This window comes from Elaeis guineensis, chromosome 7, assembly GCF_000442705.2.
Source record: "Elaeis guineensis isolate ETL-2024a chromosome 7, EG11, whole genome shotgun sequence".
Taxonomy (NCBI): domain Eukaryota; kingdom Viridiplantae; phylum Streptophyta; class Magnoliopsida; order Arecales; family Arecaceae; genus Elaeis; species Elaeis guineensis.
Window position 1 is genome coordinate 98,459,644 of NC_025999.2, and position 27,752 is coordinate 98,487,395.

At 37.2% G+C, this 27,752-nt stretch overlaps 2 protein-coding genes across 2 annotated transcripts; one reads left to right on the top strand and one right to left on the bottom strand.

The window, feature by feature from the left end:
* Positions 1-1,444: 1,444 nt before the first annotated feature.
* Positions 1,445-16,935, bottom strand: LOC105048159 (mannosyl-oligosaccharide 1,2-alpha-mannosidase MNS3). The gene is given in 7 exon segments (XM_010927372.4): positions 1,445-2,190; positions 2,276-2,424; positions 2,562-2,759; positions 5,098-5,359; positions 7,028-7,958; positions 7,961-8,000; positions 16,641-16,935. Coding segments are annotated over 7 exon segments (1,902 nt in total). The 5' UTR covers positions 16,722-16,935; the 3' UTR covers positions 1,445-1,949.
* A 6,491-nt stretch (positions 16,936-23,426) lies between these two features.
* Positions 23,427-24,164, top strand: LOC140859201 (uncharacterized). The gene has a single exon (XM_073260837.1). It carries the CDS (start codon positions 23,583-23,585, stop codon positions 24,030-24,032), a length of 450 nt encoding a protein of 149 aa, XP_073116938.1. The 5' UTR covers positions 23,427-23,582; the 3' UTR covers positions 24,033-24,164.
* Positions 24,165-27,752: the final 3,588 nt, after the last annotated feature.

Consider the following 27,752-nt stretch of genomic DNA (forward strand, 5'->3'; position numbering starts at 1 on the left):
GTTACACCATCTGCTCATTGACTTTCTTGCAGGAGCTAAGACCAAGTTTTGATGGAATAGAATTAAGTGTTTCATGTACTTACAAATGCATGTCCCCAATATGTGCATCTAACAGAGGGACTGCTCATCTTTATACTGGTTCAACAAAGGGCAGCTTCTAGAGAAGTACTTAGGGAGAGAGGGGTTCGATGTTACAGGCCATAACCATTTACTGTCCATACAATTGCACTCTCACAAATTCTTAACCTGAGCAGCATTACACTCGAGAACTTGATAAGAAAAACCATGGAATGTGGGACTATTGGAATGAATAACCTTTTCCAGGTGCACCTTGGATTTTGACTACCCTAATTACACCATGCAGAGTTCTTAAATCATTCTCTCATTTCGGAAGAAATAAGAGCTAATGCTTCTGTGCACCATTTTACAGAAAATCAGGCCTAGAAACAACCAATAATGGAATCAAAGGACACAGGAATCCTACAGTACAAGGCAAATAGCAATTTGGACATGATTAAAAAGCCTTGAAATACGCAAATTCTTCATAGAGCTATTCAGAACGACGACTTTGAAATGGCCGAGTTATTACTTGAACAAGTAACAACATGGACATCCCAGATGCTAGGGTTGGACAGGACAAAATTCATAAAGACCATCAAATTGAAATAGAGACAAATACCAAGAGCAGAACCAATACAATCCAAGCAATTTGCAAAAGGAGCCAACAATTCATGCACTCAAGATTTTCTACATGGTAGAAGAGAGGCAGCAATTCAATTGATAGCAATCACATGAAAACCATCAACAAAAGAGTCGCCATTCATATGCATTCTCAAAAGTCGCAATGCTCTAGAAAACAACTCGGAAAGCTGATAAGTCTACCTGGTGGTACTTTGGACGAGCTTTTAAGAATTGCTGGATAAGTATTGCTTGTTTGTTTTGACAATAATATTTGAAGAAAAACCTATAAACTAAACTGGAGGATTACGTTTACATGGTTCCATGCTAAATTTACAATCACATAAAAAACAGAATATATAACACCAAAATCAAGCAGATATATAATCTCCTCTCCAAAAAAGCATCTAAACCTTAAACTGGGATTAGTAACTGTATATTAACAGAACAACCTGTCTCAGTCTTAATCCAGAGCTATCCTTGGATGGTTATCACTCTATCTTGCAAACCTGCAGTCAGAAGTTTGCTTCATCCTACAAAAGTGGTCAATCAAGTTAATGCAGAAGCAGATGACATTACAGTAGTTCAAGACGGGTCATCAGTTGTTTCTTGAGATATAAGAATGATTCAAGCTCACCATAGTAATCTGACCTGACTATTCAAGATATGTTAGAGCAATACCCACAGGCATAATGTAAGCCTTGGTCTACGCATGAGAAAAAGTCAAAAGAGTAACACATACTTCCAAGTCAATATGTGTCATCAGTTCTGACAAGTAACCCAGGTATCTAGATTTCAATACCTCCAATAATCATACAGCAAATTTATATCGTAATTACATCCAACTTCTTGGTTCACAATAAACAGAGATAATCCCGTACCTATCTGCTTTTGACTGAACTCAATGATAACCCAGATTTAACTAATATTGTTGTATGAAACTTTGAATGTAGATATGGAAATAAGTGAGCCTTTTTATGAATACAAAAACTAGAAGATCAAAATTGATTTTGTAGACGATCACCTCCTCGATGTCTGCTTTTAACATATATTCATGCAAAGGGATTTGATGTCAGAATATATCCCACAACCTCTCCAGTGCCAGAAATCCCATGCCATAAATCTGACGAGCACATAGATGTCGATCATTTTGGCAATCAATAAGACAATGGCTGACTCTCCTCACAATGCAAGATAATAGACTTTCCTCAAGCTTGCATTGTCAAGATATACTCAGAATGGTTGTTGGAGTATTGAGGCTAATCTGTTGATCAGTTAAGTGGAAAGGGGTGGGCTTCTGTGTTGAATACAAACTGATCCAGAGGAAGAACATTATTGTCTCCAAACAACAAATATAAATACTTCAATGTTTCCCCCAAGAAGAAAGTCTCCATCTTGTCTCTTTTTGGAGGGGGTATTGTTGTGACATCATCCAAACAAGCATAACCTCCAGAATCCACCTTTGTATATTTTTCAAAGGCCTGAAAGATCTGCCAGCCCCATTCGCGGTATCTGTTGATGTTCCATATACAGATGTCAAACAACAAAAATATACAAACAAGACATGCTGCAACAGAAAGAGAGTTGCAAACCTTACTTTGGATCTTCAGTAATACGATACAACACAAACAATGATTCCACAGTTTCTGGACGCAAAAGATTATGATGATCATTGTGTTTGATAATTATATCATTTACATACACGGAGCTTTTGTTACCGCCATCAGGTCCCCCTTCAGAACCACCCTGGTTTAAAAATGAAATGCTCAATTGACCATCTGCATGGCCAAAAACAAGAATGCAAAAAGATCCACAACATGAAAGGAATTGACTGTTCATTGTCAAATACCAATAACATCCCTTCAGTTTGACAACAAGCTCACCTCAACATGGAAATAAACAATTTCAGGAGAAAGACCAGTAGAAGTCACAGAATACATTTCAAAGCATGTTTTTGCCAGATCTTCAGCAAGCTTTAAATTCTCCAAGTCTTCTGCAGTTAATAAATTACCTTCAACTGCCTTTTTCTTTGTGATACCTTTGGTTGCACCTAGTGCAAGGGTGCCTGGAAGGAAACACACCTGCAAAACGGCAGCAAATGCATCTCCATGTAAAAGATGAAACTACATAAAGATTGTGATCATGGAAGCTTGACAAAAAATTCTGATAAAGCAGTTTCCTGATGCCAAAAAATTTCTGGGCAAGCACATGATAAAAGCATGAAAATAAACTTTCAGAAGTCCAAAAAAACATAAGATTCTGATTACACAGGGTTGCAGATAATCAGATTAAATATTAGTTCTTTGTAAACTAAATTCAGTGCACATTTGGGAGCATACTCTTGAGTTTCTTAAGTGCTACTGAATATATACCATATGAAATAGAAATATCAAAGTTTTGAGGAATTGACTTCTCATCAAAACTGACAATTATTAAATAGCGTTTGCTTGCATATTTCATACACGACAAGTGAAATATATGCAACCACAGATTGCACATGAAGACAAGAATTTGCTTAATCCAAGCATTTTTTCTCCACCTATTTTCTTCAACCATATTCCATCAGATCTGGCAATTTAACAAAACCCACCATAATAGAACTGATGATTGTAAAACAATATTATTTCCAATACATAAAGTTGAAAATGGAATCTTAGAACTCTGTGGTATCTAGAGCAATGCCTATCAGATTAAATTTGCGCCTGGTCATGTGCTAAAGAGGCTCCTACCAAGATGTCCTAAGAATATATCTACAAGTTAGTGGCAACAGTAGCATGCATTTTTGCATATGTTGGGGGAAAAGAGGGGGGAGGGCTTCATAATAATCTGATTAGCTAGCCACTGAACAAATTCTTTAGAATCATACAAAATTGATAGGGCCATGGCTCACTTTTCTCCAAAGGAGTTCAGATGAGGAGGATGAGCCTCCCTTGGAGCCTGGAATTAGACAAATATCTCTCCCTTATGGTGCAGGGTGCGAGAATCAATTTTCCAGCTTCCCTCCATGACAAAAAGGCCAAAGCAGATGCCAAAGGCTATTCTGGTTCACCCTTTATCTATCACATCATCTTCTAGAAGCCGAGGGCTTTTCATTTAGCATTGGATTCAGCAAATCAATGCTCTATCAGGTCAATGTGATTTTGTTCCAGTACATCCATTATTGGCTTAATTTCACCTAGAAAATCAAAGAATAGTTTCCTTTGGCACTTTGTATATTCTAAAGTGTTTGAATTTGTGGACATGCTAACCAATCATTTTAAGCAGCTTATTTCACCTTGCAGTGTTCTGTTTTGGTACACTAGCAGCTGTTATCTCATCCCCTAGTACATCCTGTTGGGTGTTTATCATCTTTGATTCTTTAGCATAATTTGGAAAGAACTAGGACTCTCTTCGCTTTTCCACTGGGTCAGATATTCAACAGTTAGATTTGATTCTTAATTTCATACTCAATTTGATTTTATATTTTAGCCCAGTTAGATTTTCTTTTCACTCCTTGCCTCCTATCAATTGTATCAACTATCAATCTATCTTCCCTTACTACAGCCAAATATGACAAAGTTCCCTTTTGTGCTTCCTGCAGCTTTTTTTGAGCTTGCTTCCTGCAGCTTTACTTCTAATGCATCAACCTTTATTGCCTACAATCCCATCTATCCTCTCTTGCAAATTCATGCTATAATTAAGCATGAACCAAATGGACTTCTAATGCAGTTGTTGCCTTAAAGAATCTCATTCAATGATCTGTATCTAAATATTTCTACACTGTTTCGATGACCTTAGAAATTGTGACTATTCAAAAAAGAAAATTCAGAGGCACTTTTGGTTTCAGATGACCCTTATATTTCTGTGACATCAGAAACATGTCTACCAATGAAAAGCAATCATAAGAAGATGATATACCAAGAGAAGATGAACTTCACTTAACTTCCCATGCCTTGATGATAACAAGAATGCATTCATCATTTCAACAACAATTTGAAAATATTGCATTAATGAATAGGTTTCAGCATGGGTTGCATGCAGCATGAGAACTAATTTATTGGCCCTTTCACCATGGATATCCTTGGCCATGTTTGAGACCATGAAAGTGCAAAAGCATAGACTTACTTATGGTTCTGGCAGAATATCAGGACATATTAACTATTTTCGGAAAACAGTTGGACGTCTAGCATTGCACTTTTGCAAGCTGACATGGAATCTCTTAATATGCATGAAAGATCATAGTTCTCAAGATAACATACAATGAACATTTAGTTAATAAAAGCTTTTTATATAGCTTGTCAGCAACTTTGTGTCCAACTGTGGTTGTCTTCATAAAGGACCAAAGAAAGGTCATGTAATTGCAAGAGATAAAATGTTCCCAGAGAAAAACAAGTTTCTTTTCAGTTTTTAACCAGCAACACGCTAAGATGTGTTACATACCAGGTGATCCATTTTGGGACTGAAGCCACCATTAGATCCATAGGGCAGCTCCCCAACAAAAACTAGCCCCTTGGGTATAGATTTCCGAACAAGAAGATGTCTGACCCCTTTCATTGCTTCTGTATACATCTCATATAGATACTTTAGCTGGCTATTGTGACCAGATTTTTGCTGAATCCACACTTTAATTAAGTACTCATAGTAACTGTCACCACGAGATCCCAGCCGAATGTTCTCTCCATTAAATTGACCAGATTGGGGACTGTGGTCACAAAAGAATAAGGACCATAACGTTTTTCATAAATTGCATATATTAGTAAGAAAGTCATCAACTATAGAATAAACAGTTGGAAAAGAATAACATATATAAGAAACAGAAATTTAACTAAAGATTACGGCTGCTAAATTAATTAATCAGTTCATAAGAAATATTAATCCACACTCTTTGAAGCACAAATTTATTAGGATTAAAATCTGCCAAACAAATAGTCAAACATTTTGGTTAAGAGATTCAAGAAAAGGCACACGCTCCTAGCATGCAGCAGTAAAATTTATCAGGAAATAATAGGACATATAGGAATTAGAAATTTCAACCAAAAAAATCGTAGCAATAAGTCAATTAAGTAGTTTATATATCATAGTTATCCCATGTAACATGAAGCACAATTTATTAGATGCAATCAAACATATTCGTGGCATGTTCGTCTTTAAGCTCATTGCTCCATTCTTCAGCTGCTATTTCATCCAACTTTAATGGTTTAACCAAGTGCCGAAGCTCTATCCAACAAGTACGGAATTAAACTTAAAACAATGATACTCCTTTAAAAACACATCAAATTCTTCAGTTATCTTCTCTGCTGTTATGTGAAATTTTTGGCTCTAGTTCTTCTTAATATGATACCTTTGTAAATTTCCTGGACTCAAGAAAGATAAGCTCTGTGTATCAACAAATAGCTATAATAGCTATTTGTTATGTAAGTCATCCTTGGACACTTGCAAAACCTATGAAGGGCCATAATAACTATTATTCAACAAAAATGTATCAGGCACAACAAAGTTTACATGACTTCAATAGAGTCTCTGACATGAACAAACCTGATGGTGAGGCAGGGATCATAGCAACAGCACCTAATTTTGCTTAAAGTTGTTAAAGACCGTCCAGAGAATATTATAATTAAAGAGCAAGCATTTACAAAAGAAGAACAATCATATACAATGTGGACTTGAACAATAATTAAATCACAAAGTTCGTGGATGTTGATGTTAGGAGTATGTTTGATAACCATCATATTTTAATGGATGCTTTTCTACATGCAAGCAAGTACTTGTGCATGTGTGTTCATTCTACTGCTGTATCCAGCCACACTGTGTCATATTTTTTCAAGATTTCTTGTATTGGTGTATCCACATTATTTTTGCGTTCGTATCGCATATATGTGTCCATGCTTCATAGCAGGAAATTCCAAAGAAAAAAGATTACAGTCAAACCGAAATAGATTCATATTGCTATGACATTTTCCAATTTTATAAATTAGAAGTTTTAAAACAAACAAAAATGAGGCATTCAAACTAAGCATTAAACCACGTCTTAAAAAACATCCTCCTACCTCACGAATTTATTTAGGACTTGTATTATCAGAAACATAAATGAAAAACAAGACTTGCTCCAGTGAGGTATGTCCAAGATGACTAGCAAAGGTTGTTAGTGAATTGTCGTCAAGTGCATAATGACGGTCTAGTCCACCTCACTTTGAATTACACTATAAAGCAGTCGTGCATGACTTCATGACATAATTCTTAAGAGTGACTAGTTCAAACCAGGATAAAAACTTGTCAAAAATAAAATATGATGAATGCTATCATTTGCTAAAAAGAGAAGAAATTCAAAGGAATAGAACTGCTGATTACAAGTTAAACAGAAATCATTTACCTGATGTAAATAGGCACCAGACCTTCCACCTTGGGAAGTGTCCTTAAATGTTCCAATACTTTCATTGCCTCTGAACCATATTTTGGATCACCTGAAATTTTACTGAGGTAGTTAAACTCAAGTTGTAAGGTTGAAACTTCTGATGTACTGCTCATGCCGTCAGGAGCAGGATGGGCTGTACTATCATGAAGAATGACATCACTGAAAGGAATTGATGTTGGACTTGAAGTAAACGCAGACAACAGTCTGTCAGCTAAATTCTTTGCTATTTTTAAGAAGATCTCTGGCTTAGCTCCTTGACGAGTCATGGATATTCCACTGTCTTCCAAGGTGCCATGTTCACCCCCACTTAAATGATAAGCACTGAGAAGCCCCCCTAAAACACGAATGGTAGTTTCAAATAAATTGACTTGCCCTTTTGTACTGATTCTTTCCATAAGGTGTTTTTCTATCCACATTCCTGCTTCAGAAACAATTTCATCAGCACCCATTATCATGGCTGTGTCCAAGGAATCTATGACAGTTGCACCTAGACCTCCCAAACCATCAATTCCTCTATGACTCAAGGGCATTAGTTCATCATAACCCATTGCAAAGGATTTATAGCCAGACCATGCATGGTGAAATGCCTCTTTAACCTTTTGTTGCCTGGATATCCATTCAGACCTAAGATATAGCTTCTTTTGATCAAGATTAGAAGTACCATTATGCACTTCAGTAGGAGGAAGTTGAGGAGGAATCCTTGGAGGTTTTCTCCAGGATCTTCCAATTGTATGGACAACTCCCTTGGAAAGCTTATTTTCCCCAACCACAAAACCATCCAAAAGTTCACTGGGTGCAGAATGATTGGAAACTTTATGCCCTACCATTAAGTATGTTAAACCAACAATCATCAATAGCACCAAAAACTTTCCTATGCTGCATGTTCCACATCATATCTGATGCTACTGGTAACCAATGCCTGAGTAATCACCTACAGAAAAGAAACAATGCATACAAACAATCTCAGATTCAACCCATAATATGATATTTTAACTGTTATAAATGTCATCTCAGATGTAATTAGTTCTTAATAACTGAGTTATCATCTAGAAGAAAAAAAGCAGCCATACGAACTTATCATCAAAGCATAATTCTATATCCTATCACCATAAAAAGATTATGAAGATGGTAGATGACAGGATGAGTTTGGGATGCTCATCCTATTGGAACAACAATGGGGAAAAAGACAACAGTGCAAGAAAGGCATTACATTTGGCAGAGGTTTTAAATAGACCAAAATTGATGTCTTTATAGAATAGCAGAAGAACAAAAAAAAAAACTTTTGCAGTTGCATGGATGGGACATCTTTACTTTGAAAACTACATATTTCTTATATCTAAGCTGAAATGCAAGTTGCAGAGGAAGAATGGCTATATAAATTTGATGCCAAGAGATATTGCATGACCTCGAGGACTGTCTACATAAGAGTTTATGAGGCACAGAGATAGATTTCTACAAGCATGGTTGCTTCAATCGACATAATTATTGACATTTGAATTCCGTGAAGTAAATTCTTTAATCTTTTGTTATTTCAAAGATAATAGCATATCAAAGCTAATGAGGTTGATATAACTACAGAGGTACAGGATACTAGTGATATTGTGAACCTTAGACATGCCAGGTCAGATTGAACTAACTGAGAAGGGAGAAAAAATAATTAAACAGGATAATAAACCAGGAAGAAATTTGAACCATATATTTATTACCAACCTATTCATTCTCTCGGCATCATGTATGGTAGAGTGTAATTTGAACTGATAATAGGATGAGAGCCAAGGCTAATTGGAGATTAGTTACAGAGAGAACAGTGTGTGAGTAGAGAGGTTGAGTTGAAGAAACAAGTAATAGCAGAAATGATGTTGAGGTTCATTGGTGCAATTAAAATTTAACTGGATAGGCAGAGGAGAAAAGAGAGAGATGGTGAAAGAAGCATGAGAGAAAATGAGTTTTAAGGTAGAATTCAGATAAGAGTCACTAATCAGAATGAATAATTAGTGTAGGAACAGGAGGATGCCTGCGTTCATTAATTATGTTTCTTTCCCAAATGAAGAATATATCCTTGTAGACAACTATAGAACCTTTCTTGTTGAGTTGTTTCTCCAATACACTCTAGGATGATTTAATGCATCTTTGTTCATCCTGCAAATGACTTGAGCAGATTCAAGCAGCATACTTACCCACAGCTTTCATAACATAAGTGCAATGGTGTCAACCAATAAAAAGATCTGAAGAAACGTGAGAAAGATGACATAATCTTTAATCTTGATAACTATTTAATCCAGAAGATTATCATTTTTGCATATCTGCATAAATTCTGGATTCCTGTACATATACTAATACTGCAGCACCTTCTTTGCATGCTCTCAACCATGATTTTGTTGGTGATGACCCAATAACCCTCTGTGAAGATAAAATTGAGACATGCATACTGGAAACTTCCAATTTGGCTACAGAGGGCAACATCACAAAGTCTTTGACCCAAAAAAACCAGCCTCCCCTTCTATATCACAAGAACTAGACTCTCTAATCCCTAAAATCCTGGCCTTATTTATCTATGCAAATAAAAAAAGTAGGAAAAGTAAACACATTAGTTTAACTTCTCTACTCTTTAGTGCAATTGGATTGTTCATATCCCTCTCCTTTCTCTCTCTTCAATCCTCTCCATTTGTTTCCACTAAAGACAACCCCCTCTGATATCTCTCCAGGCCTCTCACATCTCTCTCACCGACCCTCTATCTCCCACCCCTACTAAACAAAGAAAGAGAACTGAATTAACTATTGGTTATTGTTTCCAGAAAACTGTCCACATAAAATCTCTCTAGCTACCCCACATCTCCCTCTCTCCATAAAGAAGGACAAGATGTGAAGATTATTTTGCAGCATAAAAGATTCAAATAACCTTGAGTTAAGAACTAAGGCATGTATAATATGATAACAGAACATTTATTCTATCATTTTTATCGGGCTGTATATAACTATGTTTTGTACTTCTTTTCTGAAGTTTATTGATCATATGCACATTTTTTTTATTGTGGGAGTTTTGAAAGATACTTTTCTTCTTTTTTTTTTTTTACATTTAAAAAAAATCATTTTTAAGTTTTTGGACTTGCTTAGCCATATAATGCACCATATTTATCTCTTGTATAACTACCTTTTAAGTTTGTTCTCATCATTTTCAGTTTCTAAAGCACAGTCTTTAGATTTAAAGGGAGAAGTATCAATTTAATAATTAAAATAAGCATTACCATATGAAAGGTACAGTTTTTGTTATATGTAAGATTTCTTTAAATAAATCATTTGTTACCAAATAATTGTCAAGGAAGAAAAGTTCTGGCTCCAACAAGTCCAAGGCAGACCATACTAGAGGTTTTTACTAATAACTAACCTTTATGTAAGCATGATGAATTCGATATTCAATAGGCAATACAATGAATAACTCCCTCTTCTTTGAATGAAAAGTCTATACCAATACACTACTTCAATGTAGTCAATAATATCATTTCTAGCTAATAGAATATGGTGTGACCAGGACATACTTTGCTGCACACACCATAAGAAATAGTAGATCCAATAATAATCAACTAAAAGTTAACGAACAAGTGACTTGAACCTGTCTCAGGTCTAGCCTACATATACATAAGTTTGCATTCAACATGATAGTTACCCAAGGCTTAAAGCACCAACATGTTCCTTACTTTTTTATAAGAATAGCAATTTTTGGGTATAATTCATGGATTACCTGTCTCCTTGTTAACAGATCAGTCTTTATGACAGTGTGCTTTCATGTGCCAATTGTAATTAGATCTAATACCCTATGCAAAAGTCGATACGAGTGCTTTCAAGTCAAACCGGTCAAATTCATCTACTTTGTTTAAGGAGGTCAATGACAAATCCATTTTGTCAAGTAAACCCAACCACCATTCTCACAAGATTAGAATTGAATTAACATAATCTGAAGCAATATAGATTTTGAATCAACAACTCATGATGAGCTTAAGAATGGGCTATGGTTTTCTCATACAACATGCATACACAATACATGGTCAAACATGAAGCCTGTTTAACGATGAAGGGCTACATAAAAGCCAATAACCCGCACTCTGGGGCTGAAAACAGATCAAATAAGGATTGGTTATTAGTACACCCATATCCATATTTGTTTTTGTTTGACAAATATAGATATGGGTATGGATGTTAGTAGGATGCAAAAGTTCATACCCATATTTGTTTTAAATGGTTGCGGATACAAATCAGAGATTGACAGTATGGAAATAAATGCGAATTAAATTAGATAAACTTTATGACTATAAAATCAAAGATATTACTAAGTAGAAGATAAATCAAGTTAATAAAATGTAAATATATCGTTCATTTTTCAAAGTTCATGAGTGTATATAAGATTAAACATGATGACAAATAGAATTGAAATTTAGATATGGATCAGATAGCTATCTATCCACATCCACATCCATTTTTCTTTGATAGATATAGATACAGATGAGGATATTAGTCGAATGCTCAAATTTTTATCTATATCCAAATAGATTTGGATATGAAAGCGGATCCAAATAGATATGATCTAGTCCACTTTCACCCCTACCTCCCTCAAAGAACCAAATATCCCACTGTCCAAAGCGAAGGTGTGATCATTTTGAGGCCTCATGATATATCATCTCTTAAGTCATATAAGATCCTTCTAGGCCTCTTGATATATCACCTCAAAAGGCTTCAATGTTTCATGAATGGCTTCTTATAAAGTATATCAAGATCAAAAGGCAAATATTGTTTTTAATTATAACAGAAAAAATTTAAGAAATTAATTCTTACTCGGACTCTACTCAAGAATACAATAAATAACTAGTAATTGTCACATATGTCACTTCAGGTCATCTTTCATTGGTGATTATGGAACCAGCATGTGATTATTGACAAGCATAGCAATGGAGTCTCAATTATCAAGACAAGTTGCATGGAAAAAGATCCCAAGTTATGATACATCAACTTGGATCTTTATACTAAAGAAGGCAATAAGACTAAGCATGTTGAGAATATAAAGATGTTAAATTATTGGTTGCATTGTAGCTAGTTAATGCCTTATTGAAGGTCCACTATATTCCATTTGATCTACACTTGAAATACCAAATGAACATACTAATGCAATCAACAAACCTTTCATATAAGAAAAATGAATAATATACAACTAAGAATAAAAGCATAAACAAAGAACCTTGGTTTTAAGACAGGCAAAGTGCCTTGAGGCACAAGTATATTGTACTACGCAAGGTGCAAGCACATATTATACCACATTTAGTGTAGATTAGGGCTAGAAATGGGCTCAAGATGGCTCGAGGACCGTCGCATGGACCAACTTCAGGTCAGGTTTTGGACCTAGGCCAAGAAAGTCTACTTTGGGCTTGGATCTAGGCATGACGGGTTGAGTTCAAGTCAATGCTTGGCCCAACCCATGTGTGATCTAAAGCCAAAGCCCAATACCTAGCTGGAACCAGGCCCGATTTTTGAGCCGACATAACCAAGACATTCAAACAACAAGGATCTTTAACCTGATCCAGCATGACCCCTCCTCTCTCTTAGTGCAACATGCATCCTCTCTCTTTATGTGCCCATTCCCCTCCCACTCCTCACCCTCTCCCTCCCCATCCCCTCCATTCCCCTCCAACTCCTTTCATTCACCCTCTCCCTCCCTGTTCCCTTCTGATTCCTCCTTCCCCAAAACCTCCATTGATGCCCCATTGGGGTTGGTTGATTTTCAGTGATAGAGAGAAAGGATTCAAGTCCTAGTGGGATGTCCCGCGATGTTCCGTGAGACACCGGAACAGGATACCACCCCACGTGTCGGAACAAGGCCATTTCGCTAGCGTACCAATGTCCTAATTGGGACATCTTGAAACATCTTCTATCCCAAATATCGAGACGAGGCAAGATGGTGGCGCGTCCCGTTCCATGGAGAAACTGGGACAACCCCGTCTCACGGAATTTAAAACTTTGATAGAGAGGACTTGGATGATACACCCAAAGATATCATTTGATCCTTCTCCATTACAAAAAACTACCCCAAATCCCAATCACCTTATCCACCCTTCTTTTCACCAAATCGACCCCCTAAAGCCTCTCTGCCCCTCAAATCGATCCCTCTTTGAACCAGCTGCCATGCCAGATGTATACAATAATGGGATGTATGACTTCTACCAGCATCAGGTCACCGAGTACCCACTAAGCCTAGTCAGGCCCTGGTGGTGGAGCCACCATAAAATGAAGCCATGGTGATCAGTCGATCTCCTCTTCATGATCTACTCTGACCTTCACCACTAGGTCAACACAGCCTCCATCACCGCTGGACCTGGCAATTACAACCAACCTAGATGGATCCTGTCCCAATCCGACCCTAATGGGTCGAGTTGGTCAACATGTTGGGCGGATTTTGACCCGACCCGATCCGAACCCGACAAATTTATATCTCGAGTTCGGTTAGATCGGGTTCGAGTAGTGGCCATCCTGACCCATTACCCAATCTGAACCCGACCCGATCTTATGTATATGTATTGTTCAAATGTGGACTGGTTGTATGAAATATAGACCTTATGGCCTTTAGACTTGGTTAAAGCCTCAAGGGCTGAAGAGTGATAATGGGTTATTATTCAATACTTCTATTTTCATCTAGAAAATCTTATTTAGGCGGGACGGATATCCGATCAGGTAACCTGATACCCATTCGGATAGGTATGGGTAAAAAAAGTGTTGATCCGCTGGGTCACGAGTCCGGTTCGGATCAAAATGCTAGGATATCGGGTCGGATTTGGGTCGATCCAAATCCGCACCTGACCCAACCCATTGCCAAGCCTAATCACCACCAATGAAACCTCCCTCTCTGATGACCTCAACTAGCAAAGTCCCTCTCCAATGTCCAACTCTTGGCCTCCATCAAGACGCTCTCTGAACTCGCCATTCTCCTCATTTATTTTCTTGATTATTGGATGTTCTCAGATTGAAAAAAATGAAGAGAAATGATGATGAGGTTGAGGGCTATGGTTAGGATTAGGGCTAGTGTTTGTGCTAGTGGAAGGGGAAGGATTCGTTCTAGTTCGGCTCTGCCTTATGGGCTTAATTGGATAGGGCTCGTTAAGGATTCAAGATAGACTTGGGCTCGAGCTTAGGTCAAGCTCGGGCTTGACCTCCAAAATTTTTTGGGGCTTCGATCCAACCCAATGCCTAGGCTCAGGCAAGGGTGTGGCTCATGTCAACCCAGGCCAAGGCCAGTTCAAGCCCTATCATAGAATGAGTAAAAACAGCAATTCTATTGATATAATTAATATTAAGGATGCCATTCATTTAAGTTATGATTGAAACTGCATGACCAACACAAAAAAAAATGTTTTGATTTTGAAAAAGCATCAATGAGAAAGAAAACAAAATTCATCAAATAGATTCAACCTCTCAAATAGAAAACTTGCAAGATTTGCACTTGAATTTGTAAGATTTGGACTCAAATCACCTTTGAAGGGTTTCAAGTTCAAAACAGCAATGAGTTCTTAGCATATCCATCAACCTTTCTCCTATAGATTTGTGCATCAAAAATCTTTGTGTAAGTTTTTTTTTTATCCACGATAAAACTTTCAAAAGAGAAAATCATGCCATTATTCATGAAAATATGATTTCTTCCCTATTTGTTTATGAAGAAGATTCACAATCTGCACCTCAAAGACTCATACATTTGTCAACCTTAAGATTGACAGTTTTCAAATTATTATCGAACAATTTAATGATATTTATACTTTGGAATGGTGTGAAACACAAGACGTGCAAATGCTTTCTCTTACCCCAAAAAAAAAGTGAAACAAGAACTTTAACATTTTCATGTCTTTTATTATATATATGTAGTTCTTACTTGAAACTATCAAAACTATATATACAAAGATCAGAAGCATTGTATCTAGAACACTATCTAATGCATATTCTTGAATCATTTTGTTTATCTTTATTCTATATATTTTTTCTAATGCTTTAACATTTTTGAGTTCTCTATATTCTTGGATGAACCTCTAGAACTCAAACAAAAATGTTGAAAGTGTAAATATGACTAAAACCGGAGCTTAATGGGCCTAAAGGAAGCACAACTGAGTATTTGAATCTAAAGGATGGGATAGATACAATGTCATGACGAATTTACATGTGCAACATGATTGACAGTTTGACACTCAAATCTTCCTCCGCAAATGTGGTTTAGAAGTCATTGGATCATATGTACATAACAAAATACACTTTGAGAAAGAAGCACAGGCCCATCTAACAAAGATCTAAAAATTATCTAGTTGATGCTATTTAAGTGGTTGGTGTTTCCTTTGAATTAGGATACAGAGCATATAAATCATAAATCTGAAAATGAAAGTAAATGGATTTTTCAAACAAGTGATAAAAAATGGTGCAAATCCATCTTGATCAAGAATACTGATGAAGGAATTAAAGGACTTGTTGTTTCGTATCAACTTCTTTTTAAAAACATTAAGCCCTGTTCGGATGTTTAGATGCAATGTCCACAGCACAGGTCCAGCGAGGTAGAATTAGAAAAGCTAAGACGACAGAAGGAAACAACTTGAGGACTGGAGCAGGTAATAACTTCCACTACATGAGTGTCTACTGTCTAGACAAGGCATAAATGATATGCATCATAGTCTTACTCAATCTTTTAGTTCCCTGCAGGCTACACCACAATCCCTTCATCTCCTTATTGTTAGGTAGAGATCCTAGGCAATAGATCAAGCAATTGATTTTAGACTTTTATGCCCATGTATCTAAAAGCAGCAAGAAAAGGTCATCAGCTAGAAATTCTTTGGCTTGCTTAAGACCAACAAAAGGAAAATGTCTTAAAATTTGAAAGCAATAAGGAGACCTAACTCAGCCTCAGTCAAGGCCTACTTCTAGATGACTATTCCTTAGGTGAATCTAATAAATAAGCAATCATAAAGCAGAGTGAATGACCAAATAACTATAGACAACACCAAGATGGTGATTGTTTACCTTTTCTACATAAAGAACTAACATGAAGGGTGAGTAATGATTCTACTCAGAATCTTCTCTCAGAAAAAAAAGACTGGCGAGAAGTAAAGGAAAAAGGGGGATAAAAGATAATCTATATCCCTTTTCTTTTCTTCCTGGATCAAGAACGGCATCAACTAACGATGGTTTGCCAAACAAATGTCAATCAGCTTTCGTGACCTCTCGTTCCAAGGATCATGTAACAGAAAAGAAATCGAGCAAAAGAATCAGATCCACCAACCAGATCAAGTCATATCGATCAAGAATATAACAACAATCAAACTGCGATCAGAACTTTTTTCTGACATAGAAATGACCCAAATTCGAAATAAAACGCCAAAACAAGCCCATCGAACCACAAAAATCCACAGAATTATAAACCAAGAACACGCGAAGCAATTCAATTCACATGAAATTATATTAGCTCACAAATATCGGATCGCAACAATGAGAACAAAGAAAAAAGTATCAAAAAATATGAGGGAAACCAAGAACTTGGGAAAGGAGGAGGGAAGGGAACCTTGAAACGGGATCGGTGGCGGAACTTGGCATTGTCGTAATCGACGTCTTGCATCGAATAAGGTAAAGGCCTGGACGACATGCCCGCCGCTGTGAGGTATTAGGGTTTCTACTCCTCGTCTTTTCTTCGACGAGATCCGGGGGCAAGGACGGGAGACTGGGAGGGAGAAGAGGAGAGGAGGAGCAGTGGGCCGGACTGCTTTATGGCGCTTCGGAGTTGGGAGTCAACCACGGAAAAGGGCGCCTATCGCAGCCCGATCTCTGTCGCTCCAGACTGCGATCGCGGCCGGGGCCAGAGGGCGGAGGAAGGGCGGCCGGCTGGCTCAAGCCTGGTGTGCGGGATTTTGTGCCTGCGTGGTAGCGTGCATTTAACGATTACTCATCCGGGAGCACGTTGTCATAGCCAATTGACGACTGACACGTGTACATGACCAACCGGACCTCAGAACAGATCGGCCGCTCGAGCGAACGACTCCACCTTCTCTAATCGTTCACCGGTTTTGCACTTTGTAATCTTTACCATTTCCGTATCACATTTAGTGGAAACAAAGTAGATATGAATGTTTATGAATAGAGTTCTTAAAAAACAAGTCTTACCCCCACCAAAAAAAAATTTTGAAAAAAAAAAAAATGTTTATGAATAGAGTTCTACCACCAACTACTGCCCTTGTATAATTGGTTGGATATGATAGTGACTGTTAATGAACTGCAAACACAAAGATTATGGCTGGGGGGTGACTCATTAACTATTATCAAATGGATCTTCAAGTCATCTTCAGGTAAGCTAACTAAGTCTCCTTTATCGGGAGACATTAACCAATGAAAATCCTCTCTTAGAGGATTTATGGCATCTCATACTTTCCAGAAAGCTGACAAGGCTGCTAATTATTTATTCATAGTAGTTTTGGAAGGCAATTTTAATTATAATTGTGGTGACATCTTACCTCTAGAATTGTGTAAAATTTTAATGGCTGATTATAGGGATATTCAATATATCATAAAGATAAAATCTTGAATGATGGCCACATTGTGTACTAATTGTCACTCCAATATGTCCCTTAATCAAGTCCAGTCAAAGCATAAAATGTTAAAGAGAGAAGGTTCTGGTACTTTCTGGTGGCAGCAGGTGAGGTTCTACTGAACTAACTACTGGAGTTTGGCGCATAACTTTTTTCCACGGCCACTGTACCCGAGGTTTATGTAACAAGGTGATCCACACTCTTATGCTATTTATCTTGCTCATGCAGCCATGCATTTTATCATCTATTATATTCTTGTCCAATTGGCACAGCAATGCTTCCAGTGGCACAATATTTTTCTACCCACTTTATCATTATCCTGGCATTGAGAACTAGCATAATAGGCTGTTGATACTTGAAACTAAGCACATTGTGACTTGTGTCATTCTTACTTGTTAGTGACCCAAATTCCATTCATACTCGGCTCTATTGTTACGAGGATCATATTTGAGGTATCGTCCGTTTTAGCCTCTGACTACTATAGCATGAAGCCTCATAGTTTTGCTCTTAAAAAACATCTTATGAGAGAAAGAAAATCCTATTCCATATAAATCAGAATCTTTTTTGACTTACAACTAATGTGAGACTTATAATGTCCTCTCTCCTATATCACAGCATATATATTATTTGTGACTTCCAATTAAATACATAGTGTTAGATAGTTCTGCTTTTTATGCTTCTCAACCTATTGATTGGATGGTCTACAAGTGAGGACCAGTGGAAACTTAGTCACCGTGATATTCTATGACCTACAGGGAATTTTTCTGCGCATAATTACATATTTACAAAGTTTTCTGTGGTTGTTTTCTTTATGCTGGCTGTTGTCATAAAGCTTCCTACAGGACCTTGCCTATTTGAGTTCCTTGTTGCATTAATCAGCTGCCTAAGTTATTGTCAAATGGGTTCCTCTGTAATTCATTTAATCTATACATAAATTCCATTTGCTGGATAATCTATTTAAGATCAATTGGTACTCTGGAAACTAGTCGATCAGGAGTTACATTCTCTTCCCCAAATTATTCTGCCTAATGTTTTAAGATTATACCCACTCAACACACCGATCCTAAGTATTGTAGGGGTTATCCTACCTTAGCTCATAAGAAAGTCAATCTGAATTGGAGCTGAGTTATATAAAACCGATCTGAATTAGAACTAATTCATAAAAAGTCGATCTGAACCAGAGACTGAGCTCATAAGAAAGCCGATCTGAATTGAAGGTTGAATTCATATAAAACGATCTAAATTGGAGGCTGAATGGCGACCTGAATTGGAGGCTGAATGCTGACCTAAGCTATCTGAATTGACTTTTTTATAGTATTATGGTCAGCTCATATAAATACTAATCTGATTCATTTCAACTATATAAATATCGATCTGATTTATTTCAGCTCATATAAATATCGACTTGAAGCAAAGTGTTCCATATATCCGAGACGTCCGATCTCATATAATACTTGATCTCACCTGATCTTTTATCAAGATAAATCATTACATTAACGGCAGCAATCATTCTGCGAGAGTTTGCTATAATCTCTACAACTAAGTCAAGCTGGCCATGATCTCACATACAACCATGCTACAACTCATCTCCAACTAGCATATACAGCTAAATATGACCTCATTTCCAACTTATATATACAACTATGCTCTAACTCACTTACAGCTGACCTCTAACGGCCTAACAAACTCTTCAACGGCCTAACAAATTTTCTAACGGCCTCATCAATCCTTCTATAAATAGAGGGCAGGGATCCTCTAGAAAAGTTCTGACTTCCAAGTTCCAAACTCAAACTAGAGAAAGGCTCTGCCGCTGGGACTCTAGCTCCCACAAAATCATAAACCCTTTAGTTTTACATAAATCCTCCTATTCTCTATTCTACTTTTTCCACTTCTGTTCTCGAGATTCAAATTGACTTAAGCATCGGAGGATCAATGATCGGAGAATCCTATCGATTTTTGACTTATTTTGCAGATTCTTCCGAAGGAGATTCGACAGATCGCTACAGCCACTCCAGCAAAGCTTCATCCAATCTCGCTATCTGAGTTTTGAACCTCGCAGCAATACTAAGATTTAGATTTTGTGTTCCCCTTTCTTTGAAAGGGAAAATGTATGTACAAACCTTGGTCCAGGTTGTATCTTTTGAGGTCCTTGTCATTTTGGTTATGGTTTTGGGTGCTGGCTGCTGGATCTCTTGGTAGCAGCTGGTGCAGGTCCTATAGATTTATATAGCCCTCGAGCATCCTCTTTTACCATCACTATCTTTGTATACCATGTGCAGATATAGCATTAAAAAAAATAGCATCCCATAACATTATATAATGTCAATAATATATTTCCAAATCTGGCTCAAACTTTTTATTGATATGAAATAGATCCACAATGTGGGTTGCTTCTAAGTAATATTATTTTTTCCCTTCAGCAAAGCCATGAAGCAATAAGCACGTGTTTGAAATATCATAACTTATTTATTATTAGAATATTTCAAATTAAATACATAAATTTAAAAACTCCTCATTTGATAGCTTTGTACTTGAAAACTTGACTGTTGATAGTTTTACCGTCGGATGATAAATAGGCTAATAATTGAAGATAATGCTCTTAAGCATTTCAAACTCACCTCTTATCCAGTGCCAACAAAAGAAAAATCATATCTTGTATTATATATTTAAAATCACATTATTCGAGCTATCCAATAAAAATTCTTCACAGAGAGGAAAAATAAATGAGTCCACCTTATAACATTTATCAATTTGCCATAAACAACAATAGGGAAGAAAATGAGGAGCATGCTAGTGGAGGAATAGATGTATAATGTATACTTATAGGGCAGCAAAGATTTCAGAAAAAATTATGCCACATTAGCTGACACCACCTTTTTGCCTTCAAAGAAACAGATGTCTCAAAAGATATGGAATAATGAACTTTCAATATTATAACCACATAATTAAGGCATTGACTTTTACCGGCCCAAAAGAGAAAGTACTATGAATGTACCATTAACAAAAAAAAAAAAACAATAAAAAATTCATTTACATCTAGTAATTTAATATCACAAAAGACAGATGTGATGCGTTATTATTAGATTTATGTCCATAAATTGATGTTGTTAACAAAAGTTGAAGATGTTGATGGCAACAGCTTTCAATAGCTTTCTTGTTATCACTCATCCTGGGTAGTTAATTTATGGGTTGTTGATAATACCTGCATGTTCAGAAGGAAAAAGAAACCGGCATGTCATAATTTGACTTGTTTTTTTTTTTGTTGCTGGCAGAATCAATTGGCGGGGCTGTTAATGGCCTATCCAGGCCGAGGGGATTGAGCGACCCAAACAAATGGGCTCCTGCTCAAGATTTGGGCCGCCAAAGAACGATGAAGCTGAACAGCATCCTGTTGGCAAGGTCTGGGCTTACAAATCCGCGAAAGAGGCTCAAATTGGACCTGGACAAAATTAACCAGTCCGGTTGGGCTAGAAATCTAGGTTTAGAGTCCTCGGCCGGGTGGCTGGACCGAATTCAAGATGCTCACAATACATGAAGCCAATTCGGACTTCAAAGTGATAGAGTGCACCAATGAGATGGCATTAAACGCCACTTCTCTTAGAGTGAGCATTTTGTGTAGTTGGAGATTTTGGTTCAATCTTTGGAGCCAAGCCAAAATCAATTGCAGCCTTTGATGTTTAAATCACCAGCTATCCGTGGACCCTAGTTAGCGTATCAACAAGTGATAGCAACTAACATCATGTGAGGACGCCGATACAGCTAATCCACGGAAACCACATAAAACCCATGTTCTTGCCAAGATCTCTGTGCACATAAATTTTGAGGAAAAATAATGACTCCTAGTAATCACACTGTTCGACTAGGTGGGAGAAATTATCACAACCAAACAGGTACCTGCATATCTTTCTTCTGTGGTGGAGGCATTATTGCAGGGAGAAAACTCATGTATAAAGCCAATTGGAGCAAGGAGAAGCCAACTGCAACTATTACTCAGCTAAATAGCATAAAATTTTAGTCAGCTAAATATAAAAAAAGGTTATGTACTTATGTACATACAATATAATCATTTATGCTTTCCCTCACATATAGCATAGGAACTTTTATCATAGTATGTTTGTATTGATATAAATGTAACAATATATATATGGTCACACATCAATGTCTCAAAGTCAGATTTGTCACGTATCTAGTTTTGGCAATCACTATCACACCATGTATGATTAGATCGATTGGAACAAATGTTAGAGTATGTCCATGCTTGTATTTATCTTTGCTAATTTTATTGCAACTCTACTCCATCAAACTTCTGCAGACTTTTAACTAAGTTTGTCTTTTTTTTTTTTTTTGGTTAACCCACGACACTGCACAAGCATGCTTGTACGTAATAGCTCACTAGCAAATAGACTCTGCATATTCCTAAGGAAACCAACCTCCAATACATTCTAATAGATGAATGGAAGAACCTATAACTATGGCTCGTGCTCAGAAAATAAAGTTTAATGAAACATTGGCCTCTTAAGGTGGTGATTCCTTGCACGATCCCTGTGGTCGACCCACTTTCACCTGTGCCAGATTAAATCGATCCTCTGCACCCTGTACGGCGCTGTGAAGCAAGAGAACGCTACAAGGCTCAACTTTGATGTGAAACAAATTGTTCCCCCTGAGCTCCCGGATCCCCCTTTTTTTTTAAAAAAACAATTACATGCTCTCCTTTATATGACGGATACGGGATTTGTCAAGTATGTTGCTGGCTTGCTTATCCTGTATAGGCAAGTCAATATAAAAAATTATGCATATGAATGCTAGAGATCATCCATCATATTAATGCTCATTTTATTGTTTTTTTTTTTTTTAAAACATAAACGTTATGCTGGATATTGGCTGACACGTACCACACGAATCTTTTGACTTTTATACTAGCCCTAATGATATGATAAGCGATGGAAAGCAATACCATGGAAGAGCTGATGGATGGATGGCTGATGTATGGCTTAAACCCATATAAAACTAGTCTTTTATGGTGTATGCCCACTAATCCGCACCTATTAAATTCGATAGCTTGTACATGAAAAGAAGATAAGGAAGGAACACAGTATCTCCTGACATGGGAAGGTGGTATGATGTCTAATCTAATTCAGCATGAAATTAGTATTAGGATAAGAAAAGGAACACAGAAATTTCCTCACATGCAAGGTGGTATGATTTCTTATCTAATTCAGCATGAAATTAACATTAGGATAAGATAAGGAACACAAAAATTTCCTGACATGGAAGGCGGCATGATTTCTTATCTAATTCAGCATGAAATTAGTACTAGGATAAGATAAGGAAAACAGAAATTTCCTCACATGGAAAGTGGTATGATTTCTAATCTAATTCAGCATGAAATTAGTACTAGGATCATCCATTACCCTGTGCCACACATACTTGTATCAGCCGCGCCGCGGGTGATCACATTTTCGCCAGTATGCTTGTGCCCCCGTAGCAACTTCTAACAGAAAACCCGTACTAGGCGACCCGATTGTTGGTGATCTCTCGCCCGCATCCTCGACTCGTTAGCGACCAACAAGCGAATCCCACCAAGCCCGTGAGGACGCGGGACTACGGGCCCATTCCGACGGTCAAAGCCGTCATTCTTGTAAAATTATTGGCTGGACTTGGTCCACAGTGACCAGGGATAATTAATACCTTTTTCCCTCTTAAACAACGTGCGCTGCCACGTATTTAATACTTTTTCTTCCTTAATAACCCACGTTACTATGCATTTAATGTCTTTTCTCTTCTTCTTGATTCAATCTTTTCCATCAATCGATGCTTAAACTCCAGGGGATTTCGTAACTTCCCTTCACCACCGTGCCTATGAAAAGATCCCCGCAGCAAGAAACCTAGAATTGGAAAAGAGGAGCGAGAGAAAGAGCATAGGTATGGCGGCGCGGCAGGGGATCGACAGGCAGAGGGAGGGGGCGGAGGTTTACCACGGGGTGGAGCTGTGCAAGAAGAAATCGTTGGAGCTGCTTGGGGAGATCCACCTGCCCAAGGGGCTGCTGCCGCTGAGCGGGCTGGAGGAGGTGGGGTACAACCGGGCGACGGGGTTCGTGTGGATGAAGCAGAGGAAGGGGAGCCAGCACGTGTTCAAGAAGATCGGGAGGACGGTGTCGTACGCGACGGAGGTGACGGCCTTCGTGGAGGACTGGCGGATGAAGCGGGTGACCGGGGTCAAGACCAAGGAGCTTCTCATCTGGGTCTCCCTCTCCGACATGTACATCGACGATGGCGATCACACCAAGATCACCTTCAAGACCACCACCGGGATCGGGAGATCATACCCTGTCGCCGCCTTCGAGGACGAGGAGGAGGAGGAGGCGAAGAAGTGAGGACCGGAGAGGCAGTTTCGTTATCTCAGGAGTAAAGTATGATCTTGTACTATGGACTCATATATGGATGTTGTCTTTATTTCGCATCTCTCTTCCGTTCTCAACAATAATATGGTAACAGGGTTCTCGGGATTTCTGAGAGTTAAAAAATACGTTCAAATGATGTTTTCTGTTGCGATTAACTTCCTCATCGTCTATCATCGGAAGACGAATACCTGTAAAATAAAATTTATATTGATTAAAATTATTTTTGACGGAGATTCTTCAATGTTTAAATCAGAGAAAGAGACTGGACAATAGTAAAATGAATGAAAACGAAAATACAGCTCAGCATGAAAAGTGGCTTACCAAAATTTATTGTCTTATCCCCTTTTTATAGAGTAGATTATCATAGCTGTCGGATATGATCCCGTATTTAGCAACGTAGAATCACAAGACGGTAATCTCGTAGTGGGTTATTAATCCTCATGAATTGTACCGTGATATCAGTGGAGTAACCGTCCGTGACGGTTATGATATATTTAAATGAATCGACCGACTGTGCGTCGGGAGTCGGTCGTCGGATAGTAACTCTGAAATACCGACAGTCGAAGTAGCTTATTGTTTGTAGAGTCCGAACATCAGCCGCCTACCGATCTTGATTCGATGAGGGGTGTTCGGTTGGTTGGTCGAGAGTAGCGTCAGCCTGTCGAGTTGGTAATCGCTTTCAAGGTCGTCTTTGTTTAATGAGCCTGAGTCGGGTGTCGAGCGGATTGCGCCGGAGATTGATCGGCGTATGGAGGTCAGTCGGTTTTATCCCAACAGTTGCCCCCTCCACTCTCAAGTCCAATGACGAGTTGTCGCGTGCGTAGCCACGTGATCAGTTGCTTTGGACAAGAGGAGTTGTTATCTATCATGTCGAGTCTTGATTCTGCCGTCACATTCTCCGGAATACGGTCGATCATCCACTTTATCATCCTTGAACTATCGCATTGATGAATACTTAATTTAGGACGCTAGAGACACTAAATATTATAATCATTAATGTTATTTTATTAATAATTTAATACTATTTGTCTATTTTGCAATAATTGAGAGTTTGGGTTCATACAATTTAATTTGGACTCAAATTGGTTCAGATTTGAGGGAACCAAGCAATCAGCTCTTATTTCAGTGTGAATGCAACTTAAAGATTAAGAGTCAAGAAGCAACCTCTCCTATCAAAGGCCCAGATTAAAAGATAAATGGAACTAAGTGTGAACACGACTTATTGATCAACGGAGGAAAAATCAATATGAAGATCCAAGGGTCCTTATTCACACTCCCATCTCTCTTTTCATGAAATCCTAGCCTCCTCACTTTATAAATAGAATCCTAAGGCCTCTCTCTTTTTCAATCAAGCCAACGCCTAAGTTCTCTTCAAGCTTCTCTCTTTTTCTCTCCTTCTTCCTCTTCTTCATAAGTCTAGAAGAGGTACTAACCCTAGCACAATATATTCCTCCATAGATCTCTTTTCTAAATCCCATCAAATATAGGAGAGGTTCTAATCCTAGTACCGCTACCTTTTTTCTGTTATATATCCGCTTCCATTAACCTTTCTTCCTTGAAATTCCTGTACCAAGCCTTCCAGCCATCCTGTCACTATCTGCATGGAGGAAGACGAAGGATTCAAGAAGACACATCTACCATCAGGCGCAGCAAGAAGATCAACTTGGTTTAGTTGTCTTGTATCATAATTTTATTTCTTTTCTTTATGTATGCTTCTTTATTAAATTAATGAAAAGTAATTTTATTTTTCATGCTTCTTTTCTTTCTTATTTTTTTTATAATTTATTTTTTTTTTGTATTTTCAAAACAATCAACTAAGATCCCTGCGGATACAATCCCGACTCACCCTATCTACATAGTAGTGAGTAGGGTTAATTTTGGTGTGCTACGACATGCATCAAATTTTGACGCTGTTGCTGGAGATTTTGGCGTGATTGTTTTAAAAAAAAAATTCAAAAAAAAATCTATAAAATAAAAAAATATATTTTATTACTTTCTAGATTTTTATTTCTTACTTTAGATTGCTTGATCGCCTTTTATGTATTCTTTTTCAAAATTTCTACCTCATATTACTCTTCGTATATAGTAGATTTACTATTTTATATTTAGATTTCTTTATTTATATTCATAAAAATATTTTCTACTTTCTATAATCTAGCAATTTACTACTTTCTATAGATTAAAATAATTTACTGTTTTATATAATTAGTAATTTCTTACTTCATAAGTAGATTAGATTCTTAGCTTTTTATTTGGATTACATAGTTACCTTTTATTCTTAACTGTGAGATTACCTTATTTATATAGTTAAGTAGTTACTTTATTTATTATTGCCTATTATTCTTAGTGATTTACTGCTTTCTATAACTTAGAATAATTTATTATCCTAAAAGTAGATTTAATTTATTACTTTATTTGTAGAATACCTACTTGCCTTTTAATCTTAGTATGATTTACTTTTCATTTAGTTAGATTCACTTGATCTTCTAATATCTAATTAACCTAATTTAAAAACTTACTTTTTATTTCTTCTTGCTAAAAGATAACATAATATAAAAGAATACAACGATAATACATAACACTTGACTAATATAAATCAATTAATTAAATTTTAAAATCCACTTAACATGTTTGGATATTTTTTCCTTTTGCATTGCATATTTTCATAAAAAAAATCTTAAGGACAAAATCCTAATCAATATAAGGTGAATTTCATCACCCTTCCTTGACCCACAAATCACCATCTTGCAATTACATTGACCTAAACTTCTAATTTAAAATCGATTAGACATTGACCCTTAAGGATCCTGAGCTCAATAGGACAAGGAACCCTAAAAGTTAGACCAATTCAGGTTAGTCAGTTTAACTGGTGTCTACGAAAGTGGTTCAGAGATTACATCTGAAGAAGGTGGTCATTAATTGGTTCGTTCGCTAACCTGGCTAACACAGTTGGTGTCTAAGAAAGCAACGGGGGGACCCCCACCAACTTACACTTACTTGACCAGTTGAGTGGCTAGTCTGCTACTTGGAGTGCTTGAAGGTGACCTTGGCAGTTAGGAGCTGTCTAGATTTAGGATAACCATAGATAGATGATTGAAATTGTTGACTAAAAATATCAAATCTAATTAATTCTTCTCTATCTTCTTAGCATTAGAACTCTTAGGTTCTCTTCTTTAGAATTCTTTTCCCTCCTCCTACTCTCCTCTTCTCTTTCAAAAAAAAAAAATTATTGAAATTAAAACTCGATGAGATCTTTTGGGTGCATGCTAGGACGCCGATCATTACAACCTGATTTACACCCATTAGACCTAGAGCTAGAAAAAAATGATTCGAATAAACAAATCAAAACCATGAACCAAAAAAGAGACTGACCCACCACGACAATTGAGAGAGTATTTTACTCCCTCATCTTACACTTACTCTCATGTATCTAGCCTCCTCCTGTGGAGGTGGACAATATGAAATCAAGTTCACATTTTCAATACTTCCATCTTCAGGACTGACGAAAGGACCGTAAAACGACAAATTGAGATATGTCCATAAAAAATCAAAACCTCCAATATGCCTCATAATCTTTTTCACTTAAAGACAAAGCCAAGCATTGGTTAAACTCCCTAGATTCCATAATCATTTCAACTTGAACCATCTTCAGAGAGAATTCCTCAAGAAATACTTTTCAATTAGAAAAAAATC